The sequence below is a fragment of the Melospiza melodia genome, chromosome 3 (genome assembly GCF_035770615.1).
Source record: "Melospiza melodia melodia isolate bMelMel2 chromosome 3, bMelMel2.pri, whole genome shotgun sequence".
Classification (NCBI taxonomy): Eukaryota; Metazoa; Chordata; class Aves; order Passeriformes; family Passerellidae; genus Melospiza; species Melospiza melodia.
In genome coordinates this window covers 121,748,210-121,774,079 of record NC_086196.1, presented here as the reverse complement: position 1 = coordinate 121,774,079, position 25,870 = coordinate 121,748,210, and the positions used below count along the sequence as shown (strand labels likewise).

General features: G+C 38.2%; 1 protein-coding gene across 3 annotated transcripts in view; it reads left to right on the top strand.

The window, feature by feature from the left end:
• The window catches only part of FAM135A (family with sequence similarity 135 member A), a 79,428-nt gene that overhangs the window by 13,727 nt on the left and 39,831 nt on the right, over positions 1–25,870 (top strand). For all 3 annotated transcript variants that reach the window (XR_010027251.1, XM_063152966.1, XM_063152965.1), the window contains exons 2-4: positions 923–1,002; positions 4,624–4,744; positions 24,634–24,713. Coding sequence is in view for 2 of the 3 variants with exons in the window: in XM_063152966.1 (XP_063009036.1) it covers positions 4,668–4,744; positions 24,634–24,713 (157 nt within the window). In the remaining variant the exon portion in view is untranslated. The remainder of the gene's footprint in view (positions 1–922; positions 1,003–4,623; positions 4,745–24,633; positions 24,714–25,870) is intronic.

Sequence of the window (25,870 nt, the reverse complement as noted above, 5' to 3'; positions counted from 1 at the left end):
CAGCTTGTCTGCACAAGCTGTGATAGATTTTGTCTTTGTAGTTCTCTGAAATATACATAGAGAAAGATGCAAAGTTCCTTTAAGAGGGTAGAACTAAGTGTTCTCTTTTCTGTGTCTTTGAAATCTAAAGGTCATCAGATAAAAAAGAGATTTTGCAATTTTTTATTGTATTTTTAAAGTACCCTGATGATTTCAGAGTGCAGGAGAGATGAACTGCTTCTTAATAAATAAAGTAGTGGTTTATCAGGAGCTCCAGGGAGAGTTTCAGAATTTTAGATGGTGTTGACCTACCTGTAGTGTTTGCTCTAAGAAAGTGAGTTCATGGTCTTCTCCTTGTCCCCTGAATTTCGGCTCCTGTGGAGAAGGGACATGAGATTTACCAGGAGAATCTCATCAGACCTGTTCTTGTAAGTTGTCTCCTCCCTGGTGGCTGTGTAAGGCTGTGTGGGGGCTTGAGCTGTATTTGATGACTCAGGCCAGAATATCCTCCTACCTCTTGGGGCTGTGTTGCTCCTGGAGAGCTGAGAGTCTCTCTGAAGACTGGGGAGGCTGGGGGGAGGCTGGGGGTGTACCAGAGTCCTCTGGGAGCTTAGGATTCTGTGGTGAAGACAGGGATAGTTTGGCTGGGCATAGCAATGTCAGCTTTGCCATAGTATTGGCTTCATGAGAAGTTATATTTTTTGCTTATTTTGTAAAAATACGTATCAGGAGATAAGTATTTTTAGGAGAGCTGAAAACTACAGTGCAGGACCCAAGGTCAGACTGGAGAATGCTGGTAGGCAGTTCCTGGGAGATTGTTGGAGAGGACATGATAAAGGTTGTTATTAGAATGCAGGAAAAGGGAACAAAGTGCATAAGTACTGCAACATTCTAGAGATGTTGCTCGTAGTAAAACGTGTTTGTTTGTTTGTTTGTTTTTCAGTTCAAGCAGTATGTTTTTGACAGCAAAGAACTGGAAGACTGGTTGATTGACATACTAAAATGGAGTATTTACCAGTGCAGGTAAGACATTCTTTGAACATTTTTTTGCAGTTTCATTTCTCATTTTTTCATTTGCAAAAGTGTTGTTTTGCAGTTCCCAGTGCAAACAGCTAGATTAATGGCAGTGTTACACAATCATTTTTCTGAAAACAAAGCTGGTTTAGGAGGTTTCTGTATTTTCAGTTCACTCTCAGGTGCTCTGATGTAACTGCTGTAAAGTAGCACTAAAATGATCGATTAAGGAAAAAAAAAGCCAGAAACAAGAAACAAAAGAAACATCCTTTTTTTCCTTCAGACAAACATTAAAAATATGTTATCCTGTGATCCAGTTTGCATTTTGGCCTCAGGAAAGGTTAGTTTGTATAAATAAAGAAAGTGGTGAGATGATGTGGGGACAACGTGGACCAGCCAGGATATATAGGAGATTTTCCAACTTAGAAAAATAAGTAAACCCTCAGAAATATGAAGAAAAGGAAAGGTTTGGCCCTCAGTTGTAGGATCAAGTAGCTTTAACTGACATTTTAACTATTGGAAATGTGAAATGTCAGTGCTCTGAATACTTTTGAATATAGAAATGCTGTTTGGATTGTAAAAGTTAAGTAGCTACCAAAAGTTTAGAACCCCCCTTTCTAATTTATGTATTAAGGTACTGTAATTTATTATCAGACCTTCTGGTATGGGTTTATATGCTGCATTAAACTCCATTTCTCATGTAGAGAGCTCCTACTGAAGGATTCTTTTGTTTCTTAATGCAGTTTAATATCTTGGTTTCCAAATGCTAATAATGTGCTTTAAAATACAACAGTTAAACTCATGAAATATTAATTTGAAGTTTGTGGAGTGCAGCTGTAAGTTTGACAGGAATCTGTACAACAAATACCTCTACATGAGTTCAATTTTTTTGTTGGTTTTTGTATGATTAGTGTAGAAGCTTAAGACATTGTCCAAGTTGAGTTTCTCCTTTAAAATATTTATTCACTGCAGAACACTTTCTATTACATAGTTCACAGAACCGTAACTGTTCTGTACTAACTGTTTTCCTTTGCACTGGTACGAAAGACTTTGGCAGAAAAGTAGTGACGTGGTTTATGTCAGCCCAGGGCAGTGAATGTTCCCCTTCTTCCAGTTTAAGGTGCACGTGGAACACACTGAAGCTCAACAAAGCAAAAGCTATTCTCAGTGGTCAGCTGGGTACCTGCTTGCTGGATGTGCTGTTCTGTGAACTGTGCCACAGTATTTCTTACTGGTTTTGCAGTTGGTACTGGAGCAAGGCATAGACACTGTTTTTTCCAAATGCAGTTTGTAGTTGAGCAAGAGCTGTGTTACTGGATTAAAATGCATGGTCTTGTGTCATGCAGGGCTGTGGTTGCTGGACCCTGTGCTTGGTCTGCAGGGAAAAATTGCATGCCAGGCAGTTTTCAGTCAACTGGCTGGGAGTGCTAAGTAAGCTCAATAGAGGAAGAAGGGAGGGAGTGGGCCCAGCTAGAGCCCTATTATACCCAGTAGGAATACCACAAGTTCACTGGACAGTCCTTTTGGCAGTCATGCAAGATATGGCTCTCTTAAGTTTTGGGGTTTTTTGTTGAATTAACTCATTCATGAAATGGACCTAATTGGACTGGTTCTGGGTTGTTCTGAGTTTTTCTGCTGGGGACTTCAGGGACCCTGATCAAGGCCCAACAGCAACCTCAGGAACAGTCTTCACTTCATGAAGGCAAACTGCTCAGGGAGTTAGCACCACTCATTGTGCCAGGACACCAGAGCCTTGTCATGTCTTCCTCTCTTTAGAATGTAGTTCCATCAAAATGCAAATTGGATGAGACTGCCCCGTGGCATCCTTAAAAAGACTGTTTTACTTTTCCTTGAGTGCTTTGAAGTGGCTTCCTTCTGAGTACTGGACAGTTTCATCCACAGCACAGGGTTTGTTGCCCAGCAGCCAAAGGTCACAGTGGATCTAGGATCTCTGGATCTCTGCTCTGTGGCAGGTCAGGTTTCATTTGCAGATTATATACTTGCATTTTGGTAGGTGATGTCCATGTGATAATGCAGTATTGCAGCCCCAGAGAATTACAGTGCAGAACATTTTGTATCTAGCTTTAAAGACCACAGAGGACATCCCTATACAGTACTACAGACAAAGCAGTGGAAGAGGGAATTGCTGCAAAGCCCTGTAGGCTGTCACTGCCAGTCCTAACACTACAAAACTGTAGCATAACTTATGGCATCATTCAATTAGTCTGTTGAAGGCCTTTGATTGAAATTCAAATGATGACAAGATTATTTTAGACAAGCTGGGTTAATAGCATCATCTAGATGCTGTAATTTTGATCTTGTGGTAAGAGCCCTTGATCCAAGTTCTTCATGTTGTCCTAATGCAGCAAAATTCCTCTTCCCTCATCCCCTGTTACACCAATAATATACTGTTCTTGTGTTTTTGTAAAGTCCATTCAGAGTCCCTGTATTGGCTGTTAAACCAAGATCAGAATTAATGTCTTGTTTAGAGTTTAAAATCTACACTTGTGTTACAGGGCTTGAAGTCTTTCAGCTCCTCTAGAGTGAGTACAGAAAGGGAGGTCTTATCTTGAGTCATATTCTAAGACAATTTAGTTGATAGGCTAGAGGTGGTGCCTCTAAAAGTAACTTTGCTTTCAGCTGAATAATCCCTGCTGCAGTCATGACTTTTTTTGCCACCTGCTCTGTTTAGTCTCAGTACTGCCTGCTACTTCACAAACACCCAAATGCATGTTCAAAATTTTAGAAACAATAAAACCCATAATCCATTCAAGCTCTAGACAATGTTTACTGCTTCTACATCAGAGCCAGAAAAATTGACTAATGTGTATGAAGGACAGCCTGCTCAATTTTTTTTGTTTGCTTAGTCCTCAAACCAGACAGTGCTTGCAGAAACTAGTAAGTTTTAAGTCAAGTGTTGGTGGAAGGTGTAGTGTGTTTCATTAGTCTAGTGTTGAAGGCAAACCAGCAGAACTTATTAAAATCTGTAGGATTTAAATGTAGGTATCAGCAGGCGGCTGTAAAGTAGCAGGAACTTGCTACTCTGTGGCTGTGAAGATGACAGTGAGAATTATCACTTTACTATTACACCACAAAAAAAATTACTAAAAATAGGCGTGTTGCCTTGCTTAACTCCTGCCTTCCCCTGGAATCTCTCAGTCTAAAGCCTTACAGGACCTGGTCAAACACTTTCTCTTTACTGTTTGGCTACCCTGTAATTCAGCTGTTGCTGTCTTCATGCCAGAGTTGTGGCTCTGCTGCCTGCATGGACATTCTGCACCAGCAAGGGCTGGAAGCAGCCCATGCTCTTTTTCTCCTTGTCAGAGAGTATTTTTCCCTCTCCAGCCAAGAACCTGAGCAGAGCTGCAGTATGCAGGTACCAGGAAGTGCCAGGATTGTATTATGCTGACGCTGTGTTGTGATGCTTCTCTGATAACACTTGATTCCTTTGCAAGAAAGGTAGAAGTTACTGTGAGCTGGATTTGGTACATCTTCTATTCTTGTTTACCTCAGGGCCTGCATATTTAGGAAAGCTGTGCAAAACTGTGTGTAAGCATTGTCCTTTTTAGGACCAGATGTGCACTATCCCCAGCTTGTGTTCTAAATAGTTTGTTTTCTCTTTGTTTTCAGTAACTAAGGTGCTGACAAGTTTTGACTTCTTCATCCTCATAAACATGAGTGAAGTTCAGGCTATGGTAGAATTCTCCGTGGAGCTCCACAAATTCTTCAATGTGGATTTGTTTCAAAGAGGGTAGGTAGCATGTTCTTTCAAACTTTACTCCGTTGGATGGCTTGTTGGAAAGACCTTAATGGGTACTCTGTCGTGCAGTGTTGCTTCATGTGTTACTGACTATTATTATAGGGATTTGATTTTTTACATTCTGTTTTGGAAAGTCTTATTCTTTCTAGGATTTAATTTTAAATATTAAAATATTTTTTCTTAAAATCTAATTTGTAATACAATATTTTTATCTAATTGGAGATGAGGGAAAACCTGTAGATATGGAGAGTGCATTATATTCTTACCCAGACCTTTACCCTTGCATATGTTAATTTCTGTAACCCCTTTTGTTTGAAATATGATAGGTGTTTCTCTTCAATATTTAAAAAATGGTCTTGCCCCAATTAACCTACTCGTTTATCAGTTTGGCAGTGGAGAATTTCACCAGCCTCTCTCTTCTCCCTGTGCTGTGCCTCCAGTTACACAGAACTCCAGGCTGCCTCTTTAGACTCTCCTGACCTCCTCTTACTCCACCTTATCTCTGTAGAAGTCTTTTCCACATTCCTTTCATTTGATATTACGTGATTGTCCTAGATTACTTTCAAAGGTCCTTGTTTCCCATGGCTATGCAGGAAATAATCCTTTGTAGCTTACTTTGGAGCTATTAAAGATTATTGGTCCTTTTGTGTTGTGGTACATTAGCCTTCTGTCAATCCTCAAGTAGACTGCAGTAAAAATGCAGGTTAGAGTTTAGGCTGTGTTAGTGTTTGCAGAGATGGAACAGGGTGTATCAGTGTTGATTTACGATAGCTGCTTTTTCCAAAACATTGTAGAGTAACTTTCCTCAGAAGTAGTGATAAGAAAATATATTTGTGTTTTTAGCCTTGCCTTAGTTCGAGACTGGGGTGTGGGTGTGTGCATGTGAGTATTGTTTTCATTTCAGTTGGGGGGGTGTTTTGACAGAAGTGATGAACCATTATATTTGGCACTATATGCAGTCAAAGTATATACAACAAACTGACCTCTTTTTAGGGAAAATTGTAATTTCACTCTTCATGGGAAGAGAAGGATTAAGGAAGGCTTAAGAGGTCTGTGAAAACACTGAGAATATTCTAATTACTTCAACAAAAAAGCACAGTCTTTTGAACTGTAGCCTTTTTAAATCTTTGAAATCAGTGAGCGAGGAGAGGGTAGAACATGGCAGCACATTTACTCTAATGGAGAACCTGAAGAGAAGAAAGTGTTTTGGTTGTCTTAAGCTTACAATTCAAATGGTTCCTCAGAAAGATAGTTGAGAAGCAAAGCACAGCAGTATAATTACCAGTGCCTTACCTGGTGTATTTCTTTTTAGCTTACTCTTGCAGTAAGCTAAAAAGCAGTAAATTCACAGGGCAAGTTCAGAGACGTGAAATGCTGACAGAAAGAGAAAAGTGACTTGAGGAGATAACTTCTCTGGTTTTGAGCTGAACCTTAAACTGTGGGCACATTCCTGTAGAAATTAATGTCAGGAAGAAGAGAGAACTTCCAGAATAATTTGAAAGACCAAGTAATGTGACTATTGCAATTAATTTAATTTGGGTAGGCCCCAGTATTTTTCTAGGAAACTGTTTATTTGAGACCATATGTAATACTTCTGTTGTGGCAGGAGCTTTTGGATAATGGATTGAATGAGCAGAAAAGGAAATCTTTAGTTTCATTGTTAGCCTCCTATTTTTTAGCTATGACTGTGTTTAGCATGGTTTGTCTTGCCAAAATCAAGTACAGGATTGATTGTATTGTGTGCATTTAAGCCTTCCCAGTGTGGCATGCTTGTCTCATGGAGTTAGAAACATCATGACCTTCTGAACTGTATAGAATAAAATGTCAGCTATTGCAAGTAATCACATCAAGTTCCTTATTAGAACTTAGAAGATTTTACTCCAAAAGTATTTGTTTGCAGAGTGAGTCCAGATTCTCACTCATTTGATTACTGGAGATGTCATCATTCCCAGCCTGAATTTCCTTCTGATCCATTTTAGCTGTTTTGCTTAACGGCTTTGTCTTGTGAATCACTCTATCAGTCTAAAAGTTCACCCTTATGTATTTTAGATGTCAGTCTTTTGTCCCTTTTATTAAACATGAGCTAACATGAGTTTGGTCATTGGAATTTGTGGCATATTCCCCACCCTCCCCTCCTTTTCTGTAGAGTCCACATACCCTAATATCCAGTCAAACCCATTTTACTGTCTTCCTGCTTTTATAACTATTTGAAGAAATCTGCCAACTCTCGCATCCCAAGTGTCTCATATTTTCTTGCATTTGTATCTGTAGTGGCACTACAGTTGCCAGAAGCACTTGTGACTGTGTTTACACTAACAATTAAGTTTGGTATTTAAGGAACGAATTATGAAAAGCAGTGCTGATGTCCATACATCTGTGTGGTTCCCTGGTTACTTCAGACTAGATTTTAACCTCATCTTCTGCTGAGGACCAGACATTTTGTATCATGAGTGTAGTGTGAAGTTGTTTGTTTCAGTAGTTGGTTCAGACTGTTTTGTGCCCCCAGGGGCTGAAGTGCCTTTTGTGACAGGTAGATCAGAGTAGTTCGACTTCCTTTGGAGACATCCAGGTTCTGTGACTGGAAAGCTCTCAGTGAACTGAACCAGCATGCAGCAAACTGGGGTCATTGGGGAAGGTGCCTCAAATCCTCAAAAGATCAAATCTTTTGATCGAAACTCAGTGCAGACTGAGCCCAAATTTCTCATAGTATTTTACTCAAGATCATATTTATATGAAGGGTTATAACTATCTTATCTTCCTAAGTGACCCTCTAAAGCAGACTATTTTCTTTACTTCAAGATAACCTACTATTCCAAGAAGGGCTAACAGACAGTGCATTGTAATAAAATATTTGTCTTATGTATCCAATACAGCTATTTTGTTATGTTTTCTTATAACTGTGCTATTTGCTTTAGACCCAGCTTGTTACAGATGGCTCCTCTGGTTTATTTTTATCTGTTATTACATTCAAATAAGGCTTCACACAATTTTTGTTTTGAGCTAGTGAGATGTGATGATAGGAGTTGTGTTCAAACAGTGATTGATATGCGAGTATCGTGTAACAAAATGAATTAAAGAAATGTATCTGTTTGGGACCTGTGAGAATGATAGTCTGAGACAGTGAAGTTTCAGGCTGTTTTGTCATCTTAGCTTGTAAAAAGTTCACACCAGTAAGGTGGGGGCTCCATAGTACTGATCTTCTATAAAGACAAAGGTAGCATAACATAACTTGATTACAGAAGGGGAGAATGAGTTGAGTGGAAAATCAGTTGGATGATTTGGCTCAAAGAGTTGTGATCAGTGGTGCGAAGTCCAACCTAAAGCTGGTGACCAGTGGCACCTCCCATGGACTGATGCTGGGTCGGTAGTCCCAGCTGTCTTTGCATAGAATCATAGAATGACTTGGGTTGGAAGGGGCATTAAAGGTCATCCAGTACCAACCCTCCTGCCATGGGGGAGGCACCTTCCGTCAGAACAGTTAGAGCCCCATCCAACCTGGCCTTGAACACTTCCAGGGATGGGGTGATCACACCTTCTCTGGGCAGCCTGTTGCAGTGCCTCACCACCCTCTGACTGAAAGAATTTCTAGTATCTCATCTAACCCTAGCCTTCTTCAGCTTAAAGCTGTTCAATTTCAAAGACTTTGCTGTAAGAACAGGTTGCTTAGCCCCTCATTTACATATGTTTTGTATGTGTCAGGATACATATATATCCTGAACTGAGATATAAATGTGTTCAGAATGTCTCGTTCCAAGGAACTGCTGACTGAAAGTGCCTCAGTACTTTGTAGTGCTCAGTTGAAGTTCCCATGTTCCCCATGGGATGATGGGTCCTGATGTCTAGCTTGGGACAGTCACACCTTTTCTGTGAGCAGGAAGAGTTTCCTGGTAACCCTCACTTGTGAGAATGTGAGGTTTGCATTTCCCCACAGCTGTGTATTGCTTTTTTATCTGTAAATGGCAAATCTAATGAGCTAAAGAGACTTAGCTAGTAGTTTGTAGTTTAGCATAGTGCACACATTGCTGCAAGATCTGCTTGGAAAACAGCTTTCATCTACATTTCCCCCATCTCTGTGCATTTTTATAATCCCAGTGTTAAGTTCTTACTTTCTCACTAATCTTTTGTTACTTTGTCAGTAGTATGCATGCACACACAACTGGCCAAAGCTGGCTTTAGAATACTTGTAATAGTTATGTCTATGTGTTTTGCCCTTTTTTTTTTTTTGGTACCATTTTAATTTGTAAGGTACAATACTTGCAGTTCCATTGTGGGTTTCAGAAAAAGAACTTCCTAATGGTTTTTTTGACTGTATAAATTTGTTGTTATATAAACTATGAGGAGAGGAGGTAAAATAGAGTAGTAACAGTAGCTCTTTATTGCATATTTACTGTTTAGTGTGTCTTAGTTTTCTTTTATTTGACTTTGTTTTGGGTTAAAAGATTCTTATAAAACCACATAAAGAACTTATGTTAGTAATATAAGTCTACCACACTTTTTAAAAGTCTTTTTGCTTTTAACTGTTGGGTAACATATTGGAAAGAATAATACTAAATACCTTCCACAGGAGAAACTTTGGCAGATTCTAACCTAAAAGGTATTTTTGGAGATGTATCATATCTGAAAGGTTATTGGTAGGATTGCAGCATAAGTTGCTTGTGAACCTAAATCCTATTAAAAGTCAAAGGAATTTAAGCTTCTGAGACTACTGAAAATTTAGCCTTATGATATTCTTCTGTTCCATAGATTTATGTTTTTCCATGTGTAGATTCTCACTGATGTGTCTAAGCAGCATTGACATTTTATGCTTTCATGCATGTGGTTGTGTAATGTAGCTTAAAAGAAAATAACATTGAATCAGAATATGAAATTTAATAAATCTTATTATGATTACTCAGTAATGTCATGAGAAATAATGCAATATATAAAAGGTTGTATTGTTTTCTGGATCCAGTGAGTTGCCTACATTAATTTTAAAATTTTTAGCAAGAAATTAAAATTCAAAATGTACACTTCCAGCAGGACCATATTTCTTCCTCCTGTTTATATCAGAAATGAAAAGTCCTTAAATGAAGGACTTTTGTCCTTAAATGAAGAAGGAGTCCTTGCTAATGGTTTCTGTTGCTAGCATATGATCAAATAACAAACTCTTGATGGACAAGGAACATTCAGGTTCACCTGTTTGGTTTTCTTTTTAATTCATACAGCTCAGACATACTTTTACTTTCAAACTACATTTCTGTATGACATATTTTTCTGGAAATAAGTGTTGTGAACTGCCTTCTGACAGGATAGCTTATCTTTTGAAGTATTGTACTGTGATCTTTACCTGATGTAATGCAGTTTTACAAAGAGGGAAGAAAGCTGTCAAATTTGTCCAACAGTTGTAAGATGAGCTCTGTTTTTCAGTTATGGTTTTACAGCAATACAAATAGCAATTATACAGGTTTAAGATTTGGAAGGCTAGGCTGTAAACTCAATGGAATAATCTGTCTAGGAAAAATTATGCAAATATTTTTGGTCTTGAGTTTTTTGTTGTTGTTTCGTTGTTTTGGTTTTTTTAAGTGGATCAGTTTCTGATTGGAGTTTGTCAGTAGATGCCCACACACAGATCCTGCTTGCTTTGAGGCAGGAAAGGGTGAGACTGGGAATGAGCAGTGGGGAAGTCTTACTGTAAATTGCCGTTGCTGCACAATTTGAAACTTAGTATCATCAATTATCTATTAGCCCCTGTGATGCGGCATGTCTGAGACACCAATGACATGGTCCCAAAGAACAGTTACAATTTAAGACAGATTCTTGTCTCCTGAAATATGGCATCTTATTTTTGTTGAAAATAGGGATTAGAAAAGTAAGTAGAAAACTGAGCACTGTTTCCTTTGAGTTAGCTGAGAAATTAAGGTTTTTTGAAGCACACTGAGTGGAACTGAAGACATGGATAGGTTGTTCTGCTTGTCTTCTTCAGTTATTTGAAGACTTCAGTTATCTGTGACGTCGAGCCACACAGGGAAGCTTGTCTGGGAGTCACCTACAGCCACTGTAAATTGGACTCCTAGTTTTGAATCCTCCTTCCTGCTCTTCTCTATGGTAATTCCTAGAAGACTATACTCCAGGTTAAGAAACTAAATGAGATACAGATGCTGCAGGTTTTAGCTGCATGTTCTGACCCATAAAGATGATTCTACAGATGCTTGTTTCTTCAGTCATTATACATAGAGGTATAGCTAAGAGTTGGTAGTTATAGTTGTCCTGAGGGTATGTTTATTTTCCTGTGTCCCCCCATATTCCAAAAATATTACTTCAATGTTTTATAATGTTCATGGGTACTCATTGCATCTTCTAGACTTATCAGATATGGGATACAAATTTCAAATCACCTGAATTTTATTCAGATTTTAGCTCTTGCATTAAAGTAGTACTTTTGGACATTTTAAAAATAACAACTTTTGCAGTTGAAAATATGATTTTGCAATGGAAAACATTTTCTCAACTCAGAATTAAAGCTGTCTAATGGCATCCTCAAGGCATTCAATTTGGCAAAATTCCATTTTTTAAGAACAAAAAGATGAAGAGCACAGATGCCTAGTTATGCCATCTTGCTGCCTTTCTGGACCTGAAAGGGCTGTGGTAGGGACAGCTTTTTGATGTGAAAGTCATATGGCATAATTTGCCATCCTCTGAGAGTGCTTTTGGAGGGTCTTTGTAATTCCTTCTTTCTTTATGCAACTGAAGAAATAGCGGTCTTGTGTATGTAACACCAGGTACCATTTCACACTGCAAAGTAACAATTGTACTTCAGCATGCCTTGCCATGAAGTCTGTCAGGAGAAACATGATCAACGACTTTAGTTTAGTGAGGGAGTAAATGGCAGTGTAAGACAGGAATTAGTATAAGGGGATTTTATCTGGAGAAGACCCATTCTTTATTCTGTAGAACATATAGCACTCAGCTGTGTATAATATGAATGGGCATAGGTGTTAGTTGAAGGCATCACAATAATGATTTCTTGAATATGCACCTTCTTTTTCTAAATGGAGTTTTACTGAGTTCAGTATTATGGAGTGGCATGTGACAGCAGTAACAGTTTTAACTTTGCATTGAATACATATTTAGTTACTAAAATTGCTACTTTTGAGATTCTTTCAAGCCTTAAGCACCCTTATGTGCAGAAGGTTGTAGCTTGTGCATAGTCTTACAGTTCAGACCTGACACTATGAGATGGTAGCAAAACCCAGAAAAATCTGTCATTCATGGGTGTTTTGCCTTATTTATGTGTACTTGGTTGATACACATAATAGTTACAGCAGAAATATGATTCCTTAAGTTAGTTTACCATCTATAGCTATCTGAGGGAAGAGAGAGAGAAAGATGTTCATCCTGTGTTTCAAAGTCTTGACTGCCTCACAATACAGCAGAAGTTTCTGGTATGGTGTTTTTTTGTGCCTCCTTTGCTGCTTGCACAAACTAATAATATCTTGATGTGTACCTGTATCTGTAATCACAAGCAGCACTTTACTGGATCATCACAAACTGCAGAGAGCATATAGCTTTTTGAAATAGGGAACCAGGCTCAGTCCCACCACCAAACACAGACTCAATCAGTGACTCCAGTCAGGTGTTTGCTTCAAAATCTCTTCCTCTTTTACTTCTTATGCCTCCTGCCAATTACTGTACTCCACATAAAGTAACTCATCAGATTTTTGAATACATTTTAACCTTATTTCACTCCACTTGTTTGCCCTTTCCTTGATTCTGACTCACATTGACCATGGGGGAAGAAGCTTAAAATATCTCCAAATACTCAGAGGCCCTCTAAACTGGACCATCATGTTCATGCTTATGTATACATAACTTCCCTTGTTGATTTGCAAAGTTTTAAAATTGCTTTAAAAATTTGTCTCATATTTTTCAAAAAATATGATGAATACCTTAGATTAAGTGATCAAGACCTGCTGCTAATAATTTTCTGTATTTGTGTATTTTTACTGCAAGAAGTAGCATCCAAGTTATTGGAGGTGATCAGGCTGGGAAGAAAAAAGAGGTGTATTTTTCACTTGTGCATGTTTCTTTGATGTGGATGGCTGTGCCTGAGCTCCAAGGTTTTCTGGTGGAAGGAGAGGGTAAGAGAGTATACCCAGCATGGCCCACTGTTGGTGTCATGAACCCAAATCTGGAGTGAAATAGCATTCTATGGATTTATATTGGGCCTGAGAATGTATCTGCCAAAAGGTGGGATATGCGTGGTCTTCTCCTGCTTTGTCTGCTCCTGCAGTCAGGTCAGTCAGATGGGCTTGCTGTTGGCAGCAGTATAGTCAGAGAGGGGGTTAAGCAGGCAGGAACACAGGGATAATGGTAGAGATCTTACAGGTATGGAGATGGGTTGGATAGCATCTGCCTGAGTAGGGTAATCCTGCTTCTGGTGCTTCCTGTGTGCCTGCAGCCATGCTCTTTCACCTTATGGTTGGTCAGCTCAAAGTGGTAAACCAGCAGGAAAAAACTGGCAAAAGCAGAATTCATTCTGGGTTATATTTTTTTAAATCTCTCTGGTCCACATCAGCATCAGATATTCTGTCAGTGATGGTGCAGGAGTATAAAGTACCCAGGAGGAATGGGATGCCTACTTCTGTCACCAGCTAGCTTTTGGGTTGGTTTAACTGTAATCCTGGACTACAACTAATCCTGAGAGAAATGTCCATAAAAGTTCCAGCCTCTGTGTTAGGAAGACATATCTGGCACAGGAGAGGCCATTATGTCAGTATGATGTGCTCAATGACAGCAGCCCAGAGATCAGTATGTTTTGAAACAAAACCTCTGTTTGAACTTTTGCATTCATCTCAGTTGGCATCCCTGCCCCAAGGATACAGAGTTATGACAGACGTCAGGTATGTCAATTCTAATTTCCCTAAGCCCTCATGTGGAGATACAGAGCTTGCCTGGCAATGCCAGTTTGCAGTTTCCACCTCCCTTGCTGCTGGCAGCTTCGTGCCACTGCAGTGCCCTGCCCTGTGGGTTGTGCTGGCTGAGCTGCTGGATCTCACCAGTGTCCAGAACTGCTCTGCAAGTTGTGCATTGGTGTAATTGAGAAAGGTGGCAAATGTCTTGCAGGGGAAAGAGTTGAGTGCCTGGGAGGACCGGACAAAGGAAAAGGGGTAAACAGAATTCCTTAAACTTAATTTCTTGCAGAAGTCCTTCTATGGTAAAAGCACAGTCTAAATTTCAAGACATTATTCTTGACATTCCCTTGCTATAAGAAAGGATAAGGTTTCCCAGATGCCAGCTTGCTTGACTGGCACAGAGAAGGAATCAGATTATTGCAGAAGTCAGAGAGATCCAGCTCTGGTACTTAGCAGAGAAAGGGCCCCTAATCACATCCAGAATGCACAGTCCCTTTTCTGTAGGTCAGTTCTGAAAGGGGGAAGGAGGAGGTGATAGAAAGGGATCCAGAGCAGCAGAAACCCTCAGCTTCCAACTCTGCAAGGAGACCTCGGGCTCTTCTTCAGTGGATTTTGCAGATCTCAGCTTACAGGGAGCACTGGTGGGAGGTCAGCCTCGTAAGGGGAACAAAATGAGTTCGACACCCAGATGCGTGGAAAGTTAGAGGCCCCTCAGTGTATGTAGAAAGTAAATCATATGATCACCTTGATGACCATCTCTGCACTTCAGTCATATCACTATGATTAGTGCTTCTTCTATGGAGTTTTTCTCTTGTCCTGGTTATTTTCTCAGTTTTCATCTCATAGTACTTTTGCATGCCTTCCTTTCAGCAATTTGTTTCCTACCTTTCCTGAATACATTCCTACATAAAATTGATTTCAAAATATTTTGGATACCATTTGAGGTTTTCTGTGGTGCTTTTTATGGTTTTCTCAAAACAGAAGCCTTTGAAAAATGTAGACTTTAGAAAAACAAATTGGTTTTTTGCTTGCTTATATAATTTTTTTTAACTTGTTGAACAGGTTCAGCAGGTACTGTGTGTCTTCAGGGTATCCAGCTTATGGAACCTGGCAAGAGAAAAAGGGATTTGAGTACTTAGTGTGTTTGTTCTCCTGTAATTTGTTTCATTTACATAAACTGGCCTCAGAAATTTAGTTCTTGTGAGTATACTGGATAGGGTAGGTCTTAGGAGATGGAAGATACTGTTGCTGTAGGAGGTGGCTCTATCATGTCAAAAAGTCTGTTCAAGAACAGTAACTCTTCTTTTTTATGAAGGGGAAAGAAGTGGAGATTTTGCTTTCAAATCTTGAATGTTCACTTTACTCTTTGACATTCATAAGCTTTTAGGATCATCATAATTTAGAGAAACAGGTCTTAATTTATGCTGCTAACTTTTCATTACTTGCTTGTGACATTGTTCTGGTAATATTCTCTGAGGTTATTTCTTAAGATTTATGATAATAATAAAGCAGTTCTGCCTCTCAGTGCTTTTGGAGTTGAAACTCTTGAAGTTGAGGAAAAAATCATTTACCAGAAGTGGCAGTACAGTTTTAAATTATTTCTGAGCATGGAGCCCCACCACTAGCTCAGCCTTTCTGAAGCCCCTGTCATGTCACACTTTTTCCCCTGGCTGTGTGATCCTGCCTTCTGTTAATAGCCCCTACTGGATTCTTCTTTTCCCTTTTCAGGTGGATGAGCATGTTGGTTTCTTTTACCATAGACGTGATGGACCAGCAAAACTTACTTGAGGCAGGACAAAAATACGCAAAAGAGGTTTTGGTCTGCAAAATGCTTCTACCTGGGGCAGTACTGGCTTAAGGTGATTTAAATGAATCATGAAAGTGTGCCTTGCTTGAAGGAAAAAAGACACTTCTAAATCTGAGAGATTACTTTTCTTGCTTAGTGCTAATAACATCTCAGAGCAGTATGTTATATTTGAAACTACAGTGTTTCAATGTAAAAAATTAAATGACAGGAGCTAATGTCACTTTCATAAATTACACAGCTTACTACAGGGGCAAATATGAAAGGGATGAAAGTGAAAGAGACCTGCCTTTCTTTGATTTATCTTACATAAGATATGGTAGCTCACATGGACTCTTCTGTCATGATTTTTGCAACAGTTTTCTTTGCGGTACCTGATTTTTCCTCTGGTTAAATGTTTGCTATTTGCAATTAAAACAGAGATTGCCTTTCATTAAAATAAGGTGCAAAGTGAATTGTAAGGCTTGTGTACTTGTGTACTGACAGATGAGAGGAACAGAATTGCACAGCTGCAAAACTTAAAACATTTGAAAGACTAGTGAAGGCCAGAAAATGAGTTGTCTTCTGGTCTCCCATCTGCTGTGTTTGCTAAACTTTGATTTTGAAATTAATATGTTGTGATATGTCTTAGTAAAAACTGATGTCTGTTTGCAAGGGCTGAAGTTATAAAATTGTGACCCTGTATGCTAGGAAAACCTAGCATCCCATACTTTTCTCCCCAGAAAACTGAAAAGTTCCAAGCCACAAAGTGGGTAAACAATGGTGATATATCATTTGCAAGGCTAGTATGAATCAAAAAGTCAAACGAACAATACTTTCAAGCTAAATAAATATAGTTTAAAAGTTGTTATAAGAGAATGAGAAATCATTATTCTTGAAGAAAAGCTTTATGGGACTGTTGTACTTTAAAGATGTAAGGAAATTTAGTATTATTTCTTTCTTTTTTCTCTTCAGTAAGAACAGGAAGTAGAAGAGGAACTAAAATTATAAACATAGACTAATATAAGTTAATGTATATTTGATTATATAAGAACTCATCTGGTACTGCATGTTTATGTGTGTCTTTAAAAAAGCAATAATTATTTGAAACTGTTCCCCTTTCAAGTTTTTTAATAGATGTTCATAAGCATTGCAGGAATTCTGCCTGAGTATGTTTTGTGGAAAGAACATGGTGAAAAGGCTTTTGTAGTAATAAGGCAAAATCTCCAGTTGTATTTACTTTCCTCTCTCCTGTTTTACATATTTAATCCTGTTTCATGTATTTAATCCTGTTTCATGTATTTAATCCTGTTTCATAACAAGCTGCTGTGACTCAGTTGAGGTATTAGTCTATAATAACTCTCATCAAACTTTTGGTCTAGTTACTATTTTGTTTATATGTAAGACTAATTTTCAGAAATGTGTGCTCTAGGCATGTGAGGTACTTCAAAAAAGTAATTAACTTCCAAGGAAACTTACTTTCAAATGTATGAGAACCTCTTACCTGTTTCCTGTAAGTTTGCCCATTCATTGTGTTATTCGTCTTAATAAAAGTCAGCTGGGAATTACATGAATTTTTCAATGAAGGGACTGCTAAAAGATTTTAAACATAGGGCATAAAAGTTTTCCTGTTACTCAATTATCTGAATTAGAGTTTCTCAGATAAATCCCACCATTATAGCAGAATGTAAATCTCATATTGGTTCCTACTAGAAGTACTTATTACAAAATGATTGCAAGATATGAATCTTTCTATGCATTCTATACTTGTATTAAATAATTCCCTGTCTAGATAAGCCCTCTACCTAGTTTGATGTCCATTTGTTATTTTGTGGGCCCCAACTGGGTTTGGTGGGATTAAATTTTTATAGACAACTGCAAGTCTCCTGGTGAGGAACAAGTCTAACCAATACTCGTTTTAATTTTGCTCTTCAATAATCAACTTTTTATTGCCTGTGCTTTATTGCGTCTTTCTCTGTTATCTTATTTCTGTTCCATTGCACCTTATTTTATTTCTGTTGTGATTTTCCTCTTTGCCTGGGTTGCCTTTTTACAGAATGCTTAGGAGGTAACAAAAAAAACCTGGCAAATTTGTGGTAATGTTTAAGATAGAGTATTTGTGTTCCACAATCATATGGAATGCTTTAAATGTTACAGGTGTACTCAGATTGCCTAGAAAACTACATCGGCATTTGTCAGTGTTGGCTTGTAACTGTGGGAAATGCTAAATGTCTTAACTGCTTTTTTGATTGGTTTTATAAATCCATAGAAGAATTAGGGATGTAGGGTCTCTCCAGTAGCAAGGGGCTTCTCCTGTAGAACAGAGGGGTGTTGAACAGAAATAAACTAATATTTTTCTCATTGTTGGATCCTTTCAGTATTTGCGGACTCAGCCTCTCTGTGCAGTGGGCGTTTCTGTCAGTGCCCGTTTGCTGCCGTGGGAATCTGTAGGTGTGATCTGTGGGACAGAGCTGTGCCAGGGTCAGGCTGATGCTGCCTCCATGAACTGCTGCCCCCAGAGCTGCCTGCTCCTCTGGAGACTTGCTCTTCTCTCTGTTTTCCCTGCAGTTCCTCATTTCACTGCCACAGTCCGTAGCTGCCAAACAGCGCTTCATCTCCAGCTCTGTTTCCTTCTGCACCAAACGAGTCCTATTGGCCTGAGCCACAGCTCACCTTGGAAAAACAGAGAAATCTTAGTGGTGGTCTGAGTGGAGGGTGTGTTTTTAATAGGGCCCTGCACTCGGTAGATCCCAAGAGCTCTCCTGAGGTTTTGCATATACAGAGTCACAGCTGTTCTTCCATTTGGTTAACTATAAATTTAGAATCTGCCCTGCAGGTGACCCAATGTGCATGTGAATTTTACAGTCCACGACATTCAATGCTTGCTCTTGTTAATGTGACTGAGCACATTTAAGTGTGCAGTGCGTGCAGTGGGATCTGGGGAAGAGGAAAGCTCAGATTCCGATGCACATGCTTCTGTCTTTCCTCTTCTGATGAGAGAAGCAGCAAAAAAAAATTTTGTGGGAGAGGAACAGCAAAAAAGTTTTACCTCAATGATGAAGTGTGTTATGAAGCTTTTTCAGAATGTACACTTGCCTTGGAATGTTCTTTAGCTGACAAACTAAGTGGTTTTTCAAGTGAAGTCTTGTGCAGCTATTGCCATAAATACTCATATGCTTTTTTAATGCTGAGATTTTTTATTTATTTTAATAATGGTTGTACTTTATGACTGCATTTGCATGCATTACTCCCTGAAGTTCCATATGGGAGCATTAAAAAGTCAAATCACTATTACTTCATACGTTTCTATTTTTGTCAGTAGCAAGATGCATTCCAGTTATTGATAAACCTATTTCCTGCTCAGATTATAAGTTACCATTTTCCACAAATGTGGTAAAAACTCCCTTACTCACGTCTATCTAAATGAAGTTCCCCCATAGTGGGGATAAAAAAAGGAAACATATAAATTTTCCTGTGTGGGAAAGCATTTTCTGGCACATGCCAGATTTTTAAATCTTCAAGATTTTATTACAACTTGATGAACAAAATTTAATCCTTTATACACAGGATGGACAATGGAGATGTCCTCTGCCTAAAGGAGAGCAGTAATTCTAGCTGTTTATTTCAGAACACCTTTTTCTACAAGGTCTGTCGTAAGGACACTGAGCTCCAGATATCCTTGAACCTTTTAATATCATGGTTATATATTTGCATGCAGTGACATTGAGGACCAAATGACATAAACAGACATGAGTGCATATATTTACTGAAGAATGACTGCGGAGGCTGGGTTTGACAGAAATCACTTGGATATTTATAAGCTGTCTACTTCAGCTTTGCTTGTGTGCTGTCTCAGTAGACATCTCAAATGTTTGAACTATCTCCAAATTTGAAGCAAAAGCAAAGGTACCTTTTGGGGGGTGGATATCAAACTGTTTCAGGATAAAGGCTTTAAGTAATACAACTAGAGCGAGAGAACTGGTATTTTTCATCCCTGACTTCATGTCTGTTGCCAAGATGAGTAAAGTAAATGCTGTAAACATTTAGAGAAGGAGAGGTTGGCAGATTTTCAGAGGTGGTGTTGTAGGTCATCTTTTTTTTTTTTCCTAAGTCAATGACATTTGAAATTTTATAGGAAGTAAAAAATGCTGCCTTTCAGAGAAGCTGTTGAGAGGGATTTTGCCTGTGTAGACTTAAGACCAGGAGCTGAAATACGCTCTGCTGACAGGTGTGTCTGCAGCTTGTTCTGTGTACCAATTCCCAACCATATGTGCTTTTTACTGTGTTGCCTTTCAGTCATCCAGTTGGAAATTGCTGAACCCTGTTTTTCAGGTTTCCTATAACTTCTGTGATCATAGACTGATTGAGGCTGAAAGGGATAGTAGCATATCGTACAGTTCTGACTCTCTTCCTGCTGAAAGGAGGGTCAGAACTTGATACAAACCATATTGCTTGGAGCACTGTCCCCTCATGTCTTGAAAGCTTCCATAGGGGGAGATTCCATAGCTTATCTGCTCCAATGCTAAAGTATCCTTAAGAATGTTTCAAGTTCCATTTACTCAGCCTCCCTCTGGAGCCTGTCCTTTAAATCACATCACCACCCATGAACATTAAACTGTAGCAAGTGACTTGTTGTCTTGAAAAAATGGTTCTCAAGACTCATTCAAAATCTGTTCTTGGTGTAGTCAGACCTTCATCCAGCTGTGTTCCCTGCACGGCTTGTAGTGCAGTGACTCTTGTTAAGGCTCAACTTCCTTAGCTGCCATTGTAACCCAGCCTTTTAAAGTGACAAATGCTAGCTGTATCATCTAACATCACAGTATCTTGCTGAATTATCAGGTGCTGATTCTTAACATCATGGCATAATCTGTCAGGGTACTTTAACAGTTAATGCATATCAGGCTCTTGCTCATGATTAATTTTTTAGTGCATTTTCTGTCATACTGTATATTAAAGTTCTTGGTGGTATTTCTGTTGGTTTGTTCTCTGTTTAGTGAAATACAGGGTAATCTTGCTTGAGCTGATGGCACAAATGATAGTGTGAAGGATATGGCTGTTTTTTACAGGTCATTCTTACAGTATACCACCTTTCTGAATGCCACTAATTCTTTTCTTCAAAACAGAGTAACTTTAAAACGTCTTTGTCAAAATACTTCTGACTTCTTTGTTATCTTAAAAAATCAATGATGATGTGGCAGTTTCAGTTAATAATCTGAAAATGGTGGGATTTTTTTTCATGTAATGCAGTCAAAACAGAGATTAAGGGAGAGATTGTAACTTTTTTTTTTTCAAATTATTCTTTTTAAATCTTCACATAGAAACACAGCTGTTCTATGCTTTAAGAACCCTAGCACTTTTCTGGAATCTTAATGCTGTCTGCAAAGCTTGAGCTATTTTGTTTTTTCTAGTGTTTCTGCTCTGGCAAACAGTTTTGCATATAGCTTTATATGAACCTGAAGCCCTGTCTCTGTTACTAGTAGAGCATTTGTCTAGGCTGCTCTCAGAATCAGGACTTGAAAAAGTACCAGACTGGTGCAGGATCAGTTTGATAATTCCCCTGCCATGTTCCTGTGACTTAGAGATGCATGTTAGAGAAAATGTGCTGTACTGAGGTTGGGCATGTGAGTCTCACTGGCTTTGCTTCAGCACGGGCCATGCTCTGGGATGTTTGTGCTGAGTTCTGCCTTCCAGTGGGCTTCAGGAAAGCAGTGTAGTATAGACACACCAATGGACCCGAGCTGTTGTGTCTGAAAAGTTCTAGTGGTAAGCCTGCAAGTGTGTGTTTAAGTCTGCCATGTTCCACCATTTGGAAGAAGCTGGAGTGGGGTTTGAAAGCATTGGCAGCCTGGAGTTTACTTCATCAATTTGGGCACGTTTGCTGCACCATGGGTTGTGTGATCTGTAGCACTGTTATCATCTGGAATTTTCCACTAGGCAGGATACCTTCATTCTCTCATTACATTAGATAGTGGGGAGTTGATACGTGAGAAAGTAGAGAGCTGATTGTATTCAGATCCTATTTATGGAGTGTTTTAAGGATATTTGGGAGAATTGAATGTGATAGGTGAGTAACAAGTCCTTGATACTGAATGTGTAGGCCCAAGCAAATACCATGGATCAGGTTTGTGTCAGCTGTCCTGACGAAAATTAAACAATGTTTATAGTACAGCCAGGAAATAATTGAAAGTGACTTGGTTTTGTTTTGGTTTTTAATAGAAATGGAAGCATTGCAACACAAATTGATTCGTGGGTTGAACAAAAGATGGCAAGATGAGGAAGGCAGGGCTTGGGGAAAAAGAGTGATTAAATTTGTTCCATTTTATTTCATTACTTTTAAAATTTGCTGTCAAATGAGAAATGTATATCATAACTTTAAAAAAGTATTTCCTTATTTACAAATTGCAAATATAATACCTTTGTGAATCAGGTATCCTGTTTCAGTGTAATAGCTCTTCATTTGCAGATAGATCCTTAATCTATACAGCATTTAAAGATGAATGACAGTGAATAATTCAGGTAAATACTGTGTAGGGGGCTGTCTTTCCTATTTAAGTAACTTAGTGCAGTTAAATAATTTTGTCATCTATCTAGGCATAAGATTTTGAATTAGTGTTTGCATATTTGCCCTTAGCTGAACTCCTACAAGATTTTATTATTCAGCATAACAAGTGAATGTTTTGTGTTCTAAACTGCTTAAAGTATAAATCTGCTGAAAAGCTAACCCATCTGTCTCAAACAAGCAAACAAGACACCTTCATCTCCTTATGAAACCAAATAAAAATATCAGGCAGGTAAAGGGTTTGCTGAAGAAAAAGGATAGAATGGTCTGCTCTTGATGAATTGCAAGCAAACAATAATAAGAAAGAAAGGATGTCCTAACAGCCTTTTGGTTTCACAAATTACATTTTAAGCATGAACAATTCTATTGATTGTTTTCTTTGAGGCACAAACTCCAAACAGTCACTTAATAGTATCTCTAGGGTGAATGAGCCTTATTGGATTAAGTAATGGGAATATCCCATTGCACCTTTTTTCTGTTCAATGCTCAGTTTTTATTTTGCTTTGCCTTTCATTTTACCTTGTTACAGTCCTTATTCAGTAATCTATCCACATTTGATAAAGTTGTTAATCCTGAGTTAAATTTATGCTCTGCAGAGCTGTCACATGCTTCTGAACATCAGCTGAGAATTATGCAGATTTTGGATTTTTAAAATTCTAATAGAATGACAATTTGGTATGAATAGTTTGGTAGGCTAAAGCCAAGGTGAATTAAAATATGTGGCATATCTCTGAACTTACTGAGATGTGATGTTTTAATAGAAAACTGCAACAAAATATTTCATGTAAACCATATAAATAATTTTACATTCTTTTAATACAATGAAATAATTTCTTTTAATGAAATAACAAGCATCATGCTTTACCATGACAAGCTGGTCATCAGGATCATGGGAAGATGCAGCCAGCAGTGGTAAGGCATCAGTCTCTTGATGAATGTTTACTGTGGATCCAAAAATGACACTGTGAAGCTGGGGCTGGTGGAAAGTATCTCCTTGCTGAGGCTATTGTACATTATCATGTATCATGTTTCTTCAGTATAGGTGAAATGAGTCACTAAATGAATGATGGAAGTCTCATCTGACCCAGAAAAAAGGAGAACATCACTGTACTGTGCTGCATCCTCCTGGGTTACTGTTGAGAGGGCACTCTTTATCTTCTCAATTCTGTATACTCTTGGAGAAGATAACAGTGAAAGCTTAATGTTAATTCATATTTCTTTAACCCAATACAAAATGAATTAATTTACTATTTATTAATCAACTTAGAGAGTGTATTTGGAATCATGTTTGACCTGTGGGTTTCAAAAAATGAAATGTAACTAGTAGCTTGCAATAGGTTAAGTTCTGCTCTACTTTTTAAAAGTAGGAATCACTTAATCTCTTATCTCTGACAATGTTACTGCTTCATTATAAAGCATTCTTTGATATATAAGTTTTGATGAATTTAAAGTTGACTTTTAATTTTGTGAAAGAATTAAATTAAGGGCTTTTTCATTGGCTGATTGTTAGGCTAATTCACATTCAGTCCCAGATGGGGAGCTTCAGTTGAAATGTTAGAAGTCAAAATCAGAAAACAGCAAATGCATTAGTTTGGGTTTGGATTTTTGGGGATGGTGAAAACCATGACTGTGATTGGGTGTACACTGTGGGTTAAATATGAGGGGTAAAAATGTACTCCTAAGGGCATTTATGACAATGCTCCTATCAAAAAAGGTGGGGTTTTCTTACCCTCTTTACCTGTGTTTGTGCTGCCTCTTTTACTCATCCTAGTCTTTGTGGAGCTGTGTAGTAGGTCACATCAGCTCACTGAGGAACTGAAGCTAATTCTTCAAACAAAAATAAATTATCTGAAATGGGATGGGATGGTTAGAAGGTGTCATCTAAGGGTATTTGTGGGTGCTTGTGTTATGTAGAGGCTTCCATAAAATCAGTCTGGTGACAGTTAAAGATTTCTTAGATGAAAATCAAAGTTGGAAATGTTATTGAACTGAATAAGATGAAAAAATGGTTTAGAGATGGGGTAGAGACCCCAAAGACTTGTGTTGGGGTTTTTCTCAATTTTAAGTTTGAAGCCTGCAGTTCCTGGCTTTGATAGCATAAAGGTACTGTCATGTTTTGCTTAGTGTGACCTTTTATTTGCACTTTTGCATAGCTGGTGGCCACAAACCACACAGGGAGTGTCTGGTAATCAGTGTTTTTTCAGAGGATCCTGGAGGGGGGAGTTGTACAAACTGCAGTTTCACCTCCTTCAGTGTGACAACTGATTATAGCAGTCCTGTAGATGTGCAACATGGCAGATCCTTCTGAGATGACTGTAGTGAATGTGATAATCCTGATTTTTCATTCATACCAGTTTCCCAGTGTAGTTTACTGCAGGTCTTTACAGGTATTTCCCCCAACTCTGTGGGGTGTGGAAAAGCTAGTGTTGGGATTTCTTTTTATTCATGTTTGACTATTACTTTGGTTAATAATTAAAAAAAATAAAATATAACAAGGTAAGGGTCAAGTGAGACAGTATTAAACTTTGTAGACTTCCTTGATCTGTTCCTTATTCCCATTATCCATTCCTGCCTTTGTCAATGTATCTGTATATGGTAAATGAGATGTACTGTAACACATCTTTAGCAAATCACTCTTTTGCTTTAGCTTTTACCAGATTCGTGCATCTATGAAAATTCCTCCAAGAATTCCACACATATTGGAAGCTAGTTTGTTACATGGAACTGGTAAGTGTAAAAACTTTTCAGTAAATTAGGTCATTATCTTGCCTTGCTAATTGAGGAATTACACTTTTTGTTGTATATTTTTATAACTAATACAGAAGTGTTTTTAATTTTGTTACTAACACAATGCAAATATATTTTGTTCTTAACAACAGGACTTAAAAGTTGATTACAGAATTTGTGTTACTGTTTTTCATCTGCTGATTGTCTCTGCTGGTAGCAAAATATGGTGATTCCTTTGTATGAGTTTCTTCTGTTTTTTTCCACTGATTGGCTCAGTCTTCGTGTTTCAGAGTAAGATGACCAAGGGCAGATCTAAGTAGATATCTGGAAGCAATGGAGAATTTCAGATACAGACTCTTACACAGATTGATAAGCCCATTTTTTTCTGAAAAGAACACTTTGAAAGGATGCAGTTTTCAAACTTACTCTGTTGTTCTCTAATGGAACACTTGAAAATTGATTTAGCCTCCTGAACAGATTTCCCTTATCTTTTTTCTTTTTTAAACCTGTCATTCACTTTTGATTTCTATGTCCATGCAAACTAAATCCAGAGAAACCTCTTGGGGCTCGCCTAATTCTGTGTAGGCCATACCTCAACATGGTGTAAAAATGTGGAAAGCAAAAAATCAATTAAGTTTTCAAATGTTACATGGAATTATGGGAATTTAAAGGAAGAAAAACCCAATATAGTCTGAGAAAATGTAACTGAATACAGTCTGATAGGATGTAACTGAATTTTTGAGGCTATTTTGAAAGTAGCTCTGAGTACAGCAACAATGTAGATACTGGATTTTGGTCAAGCTTCCTAAATATTTCTTGGATTTGTGTGAAATAAATGAATAGTTCTGATGAGCCAAGATTACTCCACTTCAAAGGCAAAGTTTAATGCAGTTTAGAGAATTTGAGTCTGGTAAACATCCTTTAGTAAAACACACTTTTTGCGAAGTGACACTGAATAATATGATTGATATTGCTGGAAAAAAAAAAGTTTTTCCATTTCATGGTATATTTTTGAACGGTCTTAGGTTATTTTTTTGTCAGAAAGCTGCAGTCTTGTTAGTAAATTGTGACATGTGTGTTAGCTCTTGTTTCCTGTTACTAGGCATAAAGGGGTACAAACATTAAGACTGCAGTTTGGTGTGAGTTTAGATCAGCAG